The following is a 12,789-nucleotide window of genomic DNA, read 5'->3' as shown; positions in this document are numbered from 1 at the left end:
GCGTGTCAAAGAACCGGCGGCCGGCGCGCTGCCTCCGAGGAACAGGTGACCCGGTGTTCCAGCTTCCCGTCAAAGGCAAGGGGGCTAAATGTGGAAACATGTCCACCAGGCTGCTTGGAACCCAGTCAGTATTTAATTACATGCACAAACACAGGGACCGCACAAAACATTTAACATTCACCGACAAATGAGCTGCTATTTAAATATTTAGCTTTTGGTAAAAATAATTAGGAATTCAGGTACGAAATTTCCAAACACAGGTGCTGCAACTGAACGCGCAAAGCACTGATAGCAGCATGCGACTTGTGCTGGGCTTGGAATCTCGGGTTCGAATCCTATTCCTCCGCTTCCACAGGGGTGGGCACTTGGGCAAATCCCTGAATTGTGCCGTGCCTCGGTTTCCTCCTTTGTAAATCGGGCACAGTAGTGCTTCCCCATCCACAGGGCTGTGGTGAGGAGGACATGAGCTAACAAGGTGAAGCCCTGGGAAGCCGTGAGTGCTCATACGCGTCAACCGCAGTCATCACCAATGTCATTAACTTCCATTTAGCTCTCGAGAGCAGTTCAGGGGGGAGGCAGGTTTAGCAAGAGGTTGGACAGCAGCAGCCCTGGCCTCACACCCACCTGCTTCGGAATCGTGGCTTTGCCAATGCCCACCTGTGCCTGTAGCTTCAACCACTTTACTCTTGTAGCCTCAGTTTACTGATGTGTGCAATGGGGACTCACACTAATGACGCCACTGGAGCGGTGCCAGTACTAAGATCCACATTAAGCGCTTCAGCACAGCGCACTGGTGTACTCGCTAAAACGTAGCCATTAAAACCCTCAGTTCACTCCAGCGGTGACCCGCCCCTGCTGTGACTCTGAGGGAGTCACGCCACATCTCTGGGCCTCAGTTTGCTCATCTGTAAAAGGGAGACGCCTACCTCACAGGGTGTGTGGTGAGCATCAAACGCAAGGGTGGCTGAGAGCGTGTTGCAACTTGCAAAGTCTAGTGTGACCACAGTGACTGGTTCCCACCGGGCATGCTTGCTCGTTAGGGGCAAAGCACTGAGCTATACGTCACCTGGAAGCACAGCGTAGCTTCAGCATATTTTGTGTGTGTGTGTGTGTGTGTGTGTGCGCGCGTGTACACACACACACACACACACACACTTATTTTTGCTCTGGAAAACTAGGCTTTGGGGCTAGAAACTGTGATATTTAGCCTCTTTCTTCCTGCTTTGCCTTGTCCCAAGAAGATTTCAAATGCAAAACTGTATCAGAACATTTACCTCTTTTCCCAGCAAAGCACATTTGTGACCCCATCATGCATTGACTTTACCAAATGGGAACATGTACCCCTGAATGGTTTCTGCACACAACGTTTACCCTTCAAATACTTACCCATGCCCTACTGGTGCCATGCAATGCACACTCTGTCCCCGGGCTCCAGGCTCGTGCCTCTCAGCTTGTCCCCTTGCTCCTAAGAGGGAAGTCACCTCCTCTCCCTGCCTCCATCTTTAACATGGGCTTCTACCTTCGCTCCTGCTGAAAAGCTCACACCTATCTGGATTGCACAGCACTCCTTATTGGAAGCAGGTCCGGTATGAGGTGGGAGATAGAGTGGTTTGAGTGAAGGCAGCCATTTTGTTTTGCTGTTGGGTTTACCAGTTATTTCCAAGGGACACGCCTAGGGGTGTCCATAAAGGGACACCATGGGGTTGAGGCTCATCTTACAGTCTCATGAAGGATGAGGGAGAGGAAGCCACTTGGCACAGCACCAGGCCAATATAATCCTCGACACAGGATTAGAGCACAGGATTTAGAGACAAAGACTCCAGGTGTAGTCCTAGGCTCTGCCAGCTACTCATCAAACGGCCTGGAACATGGCATTTCATCTCTCCTGAGTCTGTTTTCTTACCTGAAAAATGGGCTCACTCTCAAGGTTGTTGGTACATCTCTAAGGATGTTTCACAGACTGGAATGTGCTTTATTAGGCTGAGTTACCACTAGGACTTCTCCTAAGAGTTGTGACTGGGATAGTTTTTTCCCATCCCTTTCATACCCTGTATTTAACCAGACTTCTGGGTGAGTTCTTTGTCAAGGTGATTAGTCACTTAATTCCATTATATAATTAGTTCAGACTGATCCTGGAGAATTAGTGTGAAGTCTGATATATATATATATACATATACATATATATATATATATATATATATATATATATATATATACATATATATATATATTATGGCACGAATCATACTTTTATTACTCATAATCACATTACTTAAAATACAGTTAACACAAGCAAATGGTGGTCATTGTTTTGCCAAATAGAGGTCCCGATAGACTACTTTAGGCCCACAGAAAGTTCATTTATCATGAACATGTTAGGTATTAAAAAGGCAACCGAGGCTGTTCAAGTGTTTTAAAATATTTCGTAGCCTCTCAGGTGTTGTCCCATTTACTAATTGGTGTAACCATCTTTTTCTTCGTAGATATTGGACAGGTAATTATGAATTACAACAGTGTGAATTACCAGGGCTTTCTGTCACTATATATACTCACATCTGCAGAATACCTCGTGGCCCAGTAATGAGTAGGTGATTAACAGATGTTACCACCCTCAAGCCTCTATTTTCATTGCCAAGGTTCATCTAGTCAATGGCTATTGTCCTCAACAGCAACCCACAAGGTTGACTTGAGTTTCGTCTTTGCAATGTACATTGCACATTATATAGAGTAATGTATATGGTAATATACACTGTAATGTACATATGGCTTCTGCTTACTCTTTTGTTCTCTAGGCTCATTTTACGGCGTCTTTTTGGTACCTTAAAATCGACATGGGCACACAGCGCCATTTGCAGATCCACTGACTTCTGTTCGACAGAGAAGTTATTTTGGACATACCTCGCATTCTGTGAAACAGAGTCGGATGCCAAGAAATTCTCATTTCTTATTCTCAGCGGAGGACATATGAGACGATGGTAGCTTAATTTTGGCCCAGCACACATGGCTTCCCACCTCCTTTCCTCCCTCCATTGGCTAATCCTCGAAGGGGTGGCGGGCTAGTCCACCACCCGTGCAACACACAAGGGGGGACAGCAGAAATGTCATCGGTCTTTTGCCAGTCCCCCGGGGCAAGATCGCTGGGCAGGATCTCTGCTTCGCAGAACAGCCCCACACGTATAAAAAGTGTCTCTTTTGAATCAGGAAGATCTCGACGAACTGCATTAGATTTGAATCGACACACCTTAAACAGAATTGTGCTTAGCAGTCCTCCTGGTCTACCTAAGAGGTCGGTCCTTCCCAGGAGAAACACAACCACATTCCTCTTTCGTAAAGGCCATGGGCGTTTTAAAATGGGATGTTTAGAGCAGAAGCAGAGTAGAACAGTTTCAAAGCAGCACCTTGTGAATGGGGTGAGTACATAATTATAGCGAATGACAAGTGAACGCATCTGTCTACAGCCACGCACTGACTGGCACCTGTGTAACTATTTAATTGCAACTAACAAGCCAAAAAACGTAGCACATCATCTGAGCAGCCACGGCAGAGCCCCAGCTTGGTTCTCAGCAGGGCTAGGGGAAGAGGCAGTAATGCATTGGCTGAGAAGCAGGCAGTCACCTCTGGGTCACTTGGCCTGCTGGGGAACAGGGGATAGAGTTGAGGGGTCCGGGTGGCCCAAGTTTAACATTTAAAAAAACCCAGGTCATGACAGTTTCACTGTTCTGGGTAGGAAACGGTATAAAGTACACTGCACATATCTTTACTTGCCTTTTCCAGATGACTCAGGATTATCTTCATGAACGTCAATCATCCTACTGAGCTGTAAGTACCAGAATCTCTTCCGAAGAGCACTGAGGTGGGGGACGTTTAAGTGAGCCTTGCGTTTAGTGCCCTATGTGCTAGAATGTTCTAGTACATCCGGCTTCTTTTGCCTTCGGTTTAATTTCTGTTCTCCAGGGATTCTTGCCACTTTAATTTATGTCCCCATTCCCAACCTCTGTCTCTGTGCCATCTTCTACGTGTTTTCTTTTCCCACTCAACGTTTTAAAGACTACGGGAGCTTTGAAATATACAAGAAAATACTGAGACTAGTAAAACAAAACCAGTGTATCAACTACCTAGGCTGAACAAATGTTTCTTTTTTTTTCTTTTCCCACCTTCTTTGTTTTTTATTTCTTATGGCTCCAGAAGTCTTGGCCTTACACAGGTATGTCTAACCAAAGGGGGCACGTCTTTGGGGTTTTGTTGTTGTTTTTTGCCTCACTTTGGCACTTTCTCCCTTTTTTGTCAGGGGAGGTTACATTTAGGTTTACAATCTCTGAGTAGTTCTAATGTGAGATGCTTAAACTTCAGGTAAATGGGTTCTTACTGTTTAATGTGATTGTACTGGGAATTTAAGTGAGAGTAATGGGTAGCAGTTAGGGAAAAATACAAGAACATCTCCTAAAGTCAGACGAATAAATTCCCTTTGGGGCAAACTAGCGAAAGACTCTCATTTCTGGAAGCCTTGTTTTTTGAGAATTATAACCCAGAATTAGATATAGTCAGTCTGCAAAGGATACTTTTTTTTTAAAGTCTTATTGCCTTGAAATGAATTATTCCATTATAAGGAATATCCTATTTCAGAACACTCTAAGCACCAAATAAATGAGTGCATAAATGAGTAAATAAAGGACAAAGGGAAAAAAATCTTTTTCATAGCAGAATGCCAATTAATCAATGAAGAAGAAATAATGGAATTAGAAAAGTCATCATTTTAAAACCATTGCAGTAATAACGGATTCAGGCAAGACGCATGAATGAATATTGAAACTGGTGAGTGAAAGGGTATTAATTAATTACTCTCCACAAATTACCTATTAATCACAAAAAAAAGTAGTAACTTCTGGATGGATAAACTTGGAGAACGTTGCCTTAACCAAGAGTCAAAGTTAACCTCATCATGAAGGGGACAAACTGACATCATCATATGCCTCTGCCCAAATGACATACCCTCAACCTAATCAGGAGAGAAACATCAGAGGAACTCGAATTCCGAGATTTCTATAAAATAACTGGCCAGCACTCCTCAAATCTGTCGAAGCCTTGAAAGTCAAAGAAAGAATGAGGAATGTTCTGGGCTTAAGGAGATTAAAGTGACATGATACCGAGATGCAAAATGGGATCCTGGAGTGGATCCTGTTCTAGAAAAAAAAAAAAAAAACACAAAAAACTGACATAAAGGCCATTTTGGGGACAGTGGGAAGAATCTGGATATAGGTTGCACACGAGGACGGCAATGCATCGGTGTTACATTGCCTTATTTTGTTAATTGGACCATGATTATATAAGACAGTTTCCTCGTTATTAGAAAATACACACTGAAGTAGTTAGGGGTAAATGAACATGACTTGGTAAATGACATTCATTTACCAAATCAACGACCATGATTTGGTAAATGAACTTGTGTGTGTGTGTGTGTGTGTGTGTGTGTGTGTGTGTGTGTGTTGGGGCGCGGGACAGGGAGGTGAGCACGTGTTCATACTTATGAAATTATTTCAAAAGTGAAAGTAGCAAAACAGAGTCATCTCATGATGCACTGAGCGTGGGGTGGGGGCCAAAGAGAAAGAAGATTCCAAATGAAGGAATTTAGGGGAAAAAAACCCAAATTTAATTTATCCCCCAATATTCATATAAAACATGCCCAAATTCTCACATACCTGAACGTAGAGATACTCGAATGCAACTGGATCTCTCCGTAAAAGGTCAATTGGATCCTTCGGGACAAAGCTAATGCGGAAAAGACACCTCATCTTATGGGAGCTGGGCCGCTGTGTCACCTAGAAGAGCAGACGGATCGCAAGAATCCTTCAGTGCAGGCAAAGGCAACTTTGTTTGAACGCCAGAGAAGGAGGTGGTCAAAGGTCTTTTACTCTGTGTCATAGATACTCACTCCCCGAAAACTGCTCAGACCCTGGGTCTTGCTCCCCAGAAGCAGACCCTGACATGAGGGTCTTACTAAAGAACTGCTCCCAGGAGAGGCCAGTAAGGGAGTGGGCGAAGCAGGTCAGGCAGGAGAGGACACTAAACAAAGGCAATAACCCTCATCACGGAGCCACCGGACCACTGAAAAGTCCTTGGTTCCAGGCCGTCCCAGGGGGATGGGAGTTTCCTGATGTGTACGGAACGGGTGCCAGGGGTCTGAGGTTGGCCCTCTGAAGAAGACTGGAAAGTAGGAAGATGCAAGTTTGGGCCCGTGCGCTAATTCTGGAATCCACAAGTTTCCAAACTACCCCGCACTTTTTGGTATCACGACATTGTTCAAATCGTTCAAAGGAGCTTCAAATACTCCACAGGTTCTTCAGGGCTGAGGACCACGGACCGTTTTGTTTTTCCTTTTACCCAGAGCAGCATGCGCCGGCTACTAGCGGTTAGGTTTCGTAATTCGTAATTCCTTTTGCAACAAAAGGGAATCGGCCAATGAATAGTACGTGCTTAATAAACAGGTGAATGAGTGCATTGCCCTTGAATGTGTTTTCTATGGATCTGTATGCAGTTTCACGGACTTGTAACTACTTTTGTTTTTTAGAGGACAAATCTGGCAAAATAAAAGTGTTCATGAACTGGAATTTAAAATTCGAAACAGGAACAGCAATAGCCTCATTGAACCCCATGTTGTGTGTGTGTGTGTGTGTGTGTGTGTGTATTCTTACAGTTTACATTGCTAATTTTGTTGAGTAGAAGAATTTCAATGGGAAAACACATACTCCTTTTAAAGGCATACTGAGAAGTAGAAACCCTGACCCAGCTTTCTGGCTGTGGGCAGAATCACAAAGCCAAGTGGACTCACGAGCCCATGGGCCGGGGGCTGCTCATCGCTGGCTGGTGGTCAAGCAAACCAGGAAGAAGAAAATACGGGCACCTAAGCGACCAGTAGTGTGGCTCGGGTCTGCTGTGGGGTTTTATGGGGATGTCCTAGGGTATTTTGTCTGAAGGTCTGTGCTGATGTTAGAAAGTCAGGTATCATTTATCTCCAGCTCCTTTCATTACTGCTTAGAATCCATCTTTCCTGAATTTTCCACAAGCGACCTTGAGCCTATTTTTATCATCAGTAGGCTACACTAGTTTTGGGCAATAATGTAATGCAAAAAAAGTGCTTTAGACTCATTAGAAACAGCAGCCCATAAAAATAACAGTTCCTAAAACAAGAAAACAATTTCCTGGAAACGTACACATTTCTTATACTTACTCTCATTTTCTACCATGCCTATAAATACTTTATTGATCTAGCTTTTCAAATGCAGTGATTTCAAAGGCATATAGCTGATTCGTTTCAGGATATTTAAATCCATAAGTTTTCTTTTCTAGGGAGCATACTTGAAGTTTTAACACTTTGCTTTTCGTTCTGATAAACACAGTCACTTCTACAAAGAGAAGGGAAAAATCAGGGTTGCAGGCTTTCTGCTTCCTTCTAACATTTTAACGGAAATTTAAAAACCTGGAGATCAGTCTGGAATGAGAAGTCATGGTTGCCTAGCTCCAGAAGACACGTTGAAAGAATCTTTGTCCTGCTAAACCAGCAAGAAGCTTTCCCGTAAAGGCTGTGAGGTAGATAGAAGTTCAGAGGGAGAGTGTATCTAGCAATATCAAAAGGTTGTGGGAAGTTTCACTAGACTCCTACTTACTGGCTGTCGGCCTATATCCCCTTGGCATTTATGACCACGAGCTGAAGGCTACTTCCTGCAAACACCGGTGACCACTGGCCAGCACCAGGCGACCCTGCGCGGCCAGGGAGCACCCGTCCTCGGAAGCAGCCCACACCACCACCAGCCGGAAGACGCCCCTGCCCCACTTCCCTCCCTCTCCCAGTGTTTCTGGATCTCTCCTCCCCATAAACCACGGGCACCCAAACCCTTGTGTTAAGTTCGGCTTCGGGAGGAACTCCGAGCCAAACAGTGATCTTGCCCATGTGGGATTCTGAATATCGGGGGTTGCTCCCCTGTAACAAAGCATAAAGTAAGTCATCGGTTTCCAAGGGAGTTTTGGCACAGGTTAAAACAAGAAACGATCATTAGAAGCGGTTTAAAGTATCTCCAGGTAGGGGCGCCTGGGTGGCGCAGTCGGTTAAGCATCCGACTTCAGCCAGGTCACGATCTCGCGGTCTGTGAGTTTGAGCCCCGCGTCGGGCTCTGGGCTGATGGCTCAGAGGCTGGAGCCTGTTTCCGATTCTGTGTCTCCCTCTCTCTCTGCCCCTCCCCCGTTCATGCTCTGTCTCTCTCTGTCCCAAAAATAAATAAAAATGTTGAAAAAAGAAAAAAAATAAAGTATCTCCAGGTAGATTCAAACCTGAGAAAAATAGGTCAAGTGTAGATCGAGGGCTGTAAATGTACACAAACGACAGCTTTATAACTAATTCCCTGCACTGAGTTGGACTGAATCAAGAGACTTAGGCATGTCGTGGGACCCAACTCGCGGGGCACCAGCTTTTAATTATGCAGCAACTGCAAAGACTTAAATGCGACAATGCTTTCTGCTACCCTGTCCGTCTGGGGGGCACCTCCTGCTCCTCCTCCTGGTCTCCCCCTCCCTAAAGTTCCCTCCTCACTCACTGAGCTCTCCTCCGTAAGAGGAGTCGGCTGAGATCCCTTCTACCTCCGGCAAAGACTGCGTGTGCAGAATCACGAGAGAAAGGAGGGTGCCACACTGAATTCAGCAGCCAAGCAGCCTGCCTGTCTCCCCAGAGAACAGATGGGGGTGGCCTGTTGGTGGCCAGGAACTGGGACGCACTGGTGGATCCAACATTGACAGTGAGCAGCACTGGGGTGGGCATTTCAAGCCTCCACAAACAGGCAAGTGTGCACCCAGAACTTAACTAACTAGGATTCTTATTTAATTTAAATAATCTCAGAAGCCATTTCTTTTCAATGGTTTCGAGAGATGCATTGTCAAAGCAGGCGAACAAGTCCTTCCCATGACATAAAACATGATTCTGCGGAGCCACATTCCCAGTGAGTATGTTGCATCCACAGGACTCCTGAAACAGAATGCTACGGGCACCGGTGACAGTCGCAACAAAGTTTATTACAATGAGAGGCAAGGCTGACCGATCGGGACCAACACTCTTGATAAGAGTGTGGCTCTGAACAGCCGGGGTACAGAGTTTTTAAAGCCGATCACATCGTTTTATCGTTATCTGGGAACAGAACAGAGAAACAGTTCCCAGATGAGTTAGAAACGGTTGCCAGATGAGTCAGAAACAGTTATCGAATGAGGTGATTATTTTAGACTTTCTGCCGCTAAGTTGCAACCAGTGGATCTCCTTGACCTTGTCTCTGATGCTCTTTTTTTGAGCTTTTGTTTCCTTCATTGGTAAAGCCTGATTCACAAGAGTATGAAGTATGATTTACAAGAGTAAAAGCAAGGCTGTTATCTTTTGACCTTCAGTGTCAGAACAAAGTTGTTATCTTTCAAGCTAAGCGTTAGCCCTATAGTACAATTTAACCCTTACAAGTACGTGCCGAGTCTTTAGCAACTCCGCACGTGACGCTGACTGACGGGCTACAGAAAAATGAACAAAATAGAGAAGCGTCACCTTGAGGTGTACAACCCATTGTGAATGCCAGAGCTTTCTTTAGTGGGGATCCCCAGGGCCTCAGTGAGTACACTGAAGGGAGGAGAGGACAGGGGAATTCTGGGGCCAGATGGCCTCGGCTCTCACCGGCAGGCATAATTTCTGCTCTCACCTGCGAGTGTGATGTCACACACCTGAGTTAGAGTCTCCTGTTCATGAAGCAACAGCAGCTTGGTTCCGGCCCCTTCCGTCCTCTGCTCTAGCATGAGAGAGAAGTGTTCGATGCCTTTGATGGAGAGCTTCTCTTGAAGAGTTAAGATGACATCCTTACAGAGGAAACATTGACAAGATGCTATCAAAACCAACGTGGCTCTCTTGCAGAGTTTACCATGACCGAAAAGTGTTGCTCGAATAGGCTTCGGATCTGTAAGTTTTATACGATTCCTGGATCCTGAAGCTTGATATTCCTTTTTCCTGACCTCTCCCACCACCCCGGATCGTTATGGAGTTCAGAAACAGGGAGGCAACGGGGGGACTAGCTGGGGGAGGTGCTCGCTTGTCTTAACTTGGAAAGCTTATCAATTACTTGTGCAGTGGAGTGGGTTCGGTTCCCTTTCTTCTAGATGGGGAGGGCAATTAAACCACCTTGGAAAGTGGTCTACCCCAGGGGTGGGCAGAATACCCCCTGTATGCCAAATCCGCTCCCCCCCCACCTGTTTGTATAAATAAAGCTTTATTGAAACACAGTCACACTCGTTTGTTTACATAGTGTCGATGGCTGCTTTTGCCCCTTGCATCGGCAACCGAGATTGTATGGTCTGTGAAGCCTAAAATATTTGCTCCCTGGTCCTGTACAGAGAACGTTTGCTGACCCTTAGTCTACCCTTCTGTTAAGAGCATGCGGTAATGGTTGGAATGTGGGATCTGGAAAGAATCTGGTTTCCACACCCGGCTCGACTTCACGTTAGCTGTGCACCTCCGTGCAAGTTATCAAACTCGGAAGTGTCTTAATGCCCTTATCTATAACCCAGGGATGATGAGAATACCTTATATGTCAGAACAGATACAAGGACTGAATGAGTTCATACAGAGAACACATTTATTGTGGCACTGTTTGACAGAGGTAGGGCACTAGAACAGCATACATATATTAGCTTTTATTCTGAATCTCTGGGGAGGGTAGAATGAACAAGCAATCCTTTAAAGGATTAAACCTTTAGGATCAGATAGGTGTCTTTGAAAATGAAAAAAAAAACGTGACTTATTTTTTTCATGATCTGAAAACTAGTAAATGAGCTCTCGTTTGAAATGAAATTAAAAAAAAAAACCCATTACTTTTTTTTTTTCCATGTCCTCAAAAACTAAGTGATCTCTTGGGATAATTTACATGCCTTCGCTAAAAACTCCAAAGAACAGTGCTTTTCATCCTAAGGCAATTGTGCCCTACAGCAACATTTGGCTGTTTCTGGAGACCATTTTGGTTGTCACAATGGGGTTGGAGAGGCTATTGACATTGAGGGATGTGGCTGAACATCTTACAGTGCACAGGACAGCCCCCACAATAAAGAATTCCCTGCTCCGGGGGCGCCTGAATGGCTCAGTCGGTTGAGCATCTGACTATGGCTTAGGTCACGATCTCACGGTTCGTGGGTTCGAGCCCTGCGTCGGGCTCTGGGCTGACAGCTGGGAGCCTGGAGCCTGTTTCAGATTCTGTGTCTCCCTCAGTCTGCCCCTCCGCTTGCTTGCACTCTGTCTCTCACATTGTCTCAAAAATAAATAAACATTAAAAAAAAAAAAAAAGAATTCCCTGCTCCAAACAAAGTATCAACAATGCCAAGATGGAAAAACCGTGTAATGACATGGAGGTTTTTTTTTTTTTTTTGAAGTGATCTCTCTGAAATTTTGATTCTTCCCTATAGACCTTTCTCAGTTTCTTCAGACCCCTACAAAACAAAGATCCCCACACCCACTCACCACCCAAGAGTGGCATTCAACACAAATGCCTCGACTATACTGAATTTCATAAAAAGGTCCTCGGCTTCCTAATTTTTGTTCAAGGCCCAGAAAAGAACGAACAAAACCAGCCTTTGTGTGGCAACAAGCATGTTGTAAAATATTCTCCTGAATCACCTGAGAGGACACTGGCAAATTTTGTTAAACACCGTCATATCGTTCGCCGTGAACTCTGCACTGTTCCCTGTTTTCTCCTCGCCATCTGCCACCCTCGGGGAAGTCAACCTCAGTCTCGTGTGGGTTCCCATAATACAGAGGCTGCAGGGAATTAACAACAGGGCTCTCCTTTAAATTTACGCATATTTCTGTTAAGGAATGCATTCAAGTCTTTACGTGTATCTTCAGGTGGGGTGGCGGGGGGCAATGGCAAGGCGCTTTCCTGACCACTGGGTATCAGAGAACAAGCTGGAGCTTCAGAGGGGTTGTAATAGTGCAGCTCGAGGCCTTCAGACTACGTCTGGCCATGCCCACTCATTTCCACACGGTCTGTGTACAAAAGGATTAGTACTGCCCGAAGAAAGGTCTGTCTCTTTGCTCCTGGCTCTTGGGAGGTAAACTGTAAGCCCTGGGAGCATACTGCCTGCTAGAAGTGTGAAAAAAAATCTGAGCAAAAGCCTGCCCACCTGTAGGCTAGCGGATCAATAATGAGAGTAACACCTCACCGTACAAGGATCGTGAGTAGGAATAAAGGAAAAGGGCTTCTGTCAGTCATCGGTATTTAAAACGAGCAGCTTTGCACGGAGTTGACACTTGCCGTGGAAGGATTTTAAGGATGGCTTACGCCCTCCGTCATCAATCTAGAACATGGTCTGCTCTATGACCTGCTAGATCGCCACCTATTCAAAGCAATTCCGAACAGGCCACCTGCTAGTATCATGGCCATAAAAATGCACAGTGAGTGGGCCTTCGCAGAAATGCTGCCACTTATAAGGCCTATGCTGATTAATTTAAACGCTGAGAATGAGGGGTTGACTATTGATAGACGTTTTTATCACAGACTTGATGTTCTCTTGATACATTATTGTACAGATCATCACTAGGTGTTTTTTTTTTTTTTAAACCTCAATAAAACCTCTTTTATTGTGCCATTTGAAGAAAGCCTATTTTAGGCTGCTGGAGGCATTAGGGAACAATCAATTTCGGAACACACTTTTGTCCAATAAAAAATAGAATATGCGCTTTTCTTCCCCAGGAAGGAAGCATGGAGGGAAAGAACCCATCTGCTTTGT

The 12,789-nt window shown here is 45.1% G+C and overlaps 1 protein-coding gene across 7 annotated transcripts in view; it reads right to left on the bottom strand.

Moving 5' to 3' along the window:
* Window positions 1–12,789, bottom strand: part of FRMPD4 (FERM and PDZ domain containing 4) — a 688,829-nt gene that overhangs the window by 18,977 nt on the left and 657,063 nt on the right. For all 7 annotated transcript variants that reach the window (XM_053202067.1, XM_053202065.1, XM_053202066.1 and 4 more), the window contains 2 exons: window positions 9,742–9,873; window positions 5,697–5,816 (listed from right to left, as the gene is read on the bottom strand). In XM_053202067.1, coding sequence (XP_053058042.1) covers window positions 5,697–5,816; window positions 9,742–9,873 — 252 coding nt within the window. The remainder of the gene's footprint in view (window positions 1–5,696; window positions 5,817–9,741; window positions 9,874–12,789) is intronic.

Source organism: Acinonyx jubatus, chromosome X, assembly GCF_027475565.1.
Source record: "Acinonyx jubatus isolate Ajub_Pintada_27869175 chromosome X, VMU_Ajub_asm_v1.0, whole genome shotgun sequence".
Taxonomy (NCBI): Eukaryota; Metazoa; Chordata; class Mammalia; order Carnivora; family Felidae; genus Acinonyx; species Acinonyx jubatus.
This window is presented reverse-complemented; position numbering and strand designations above follow the sequence as displayed.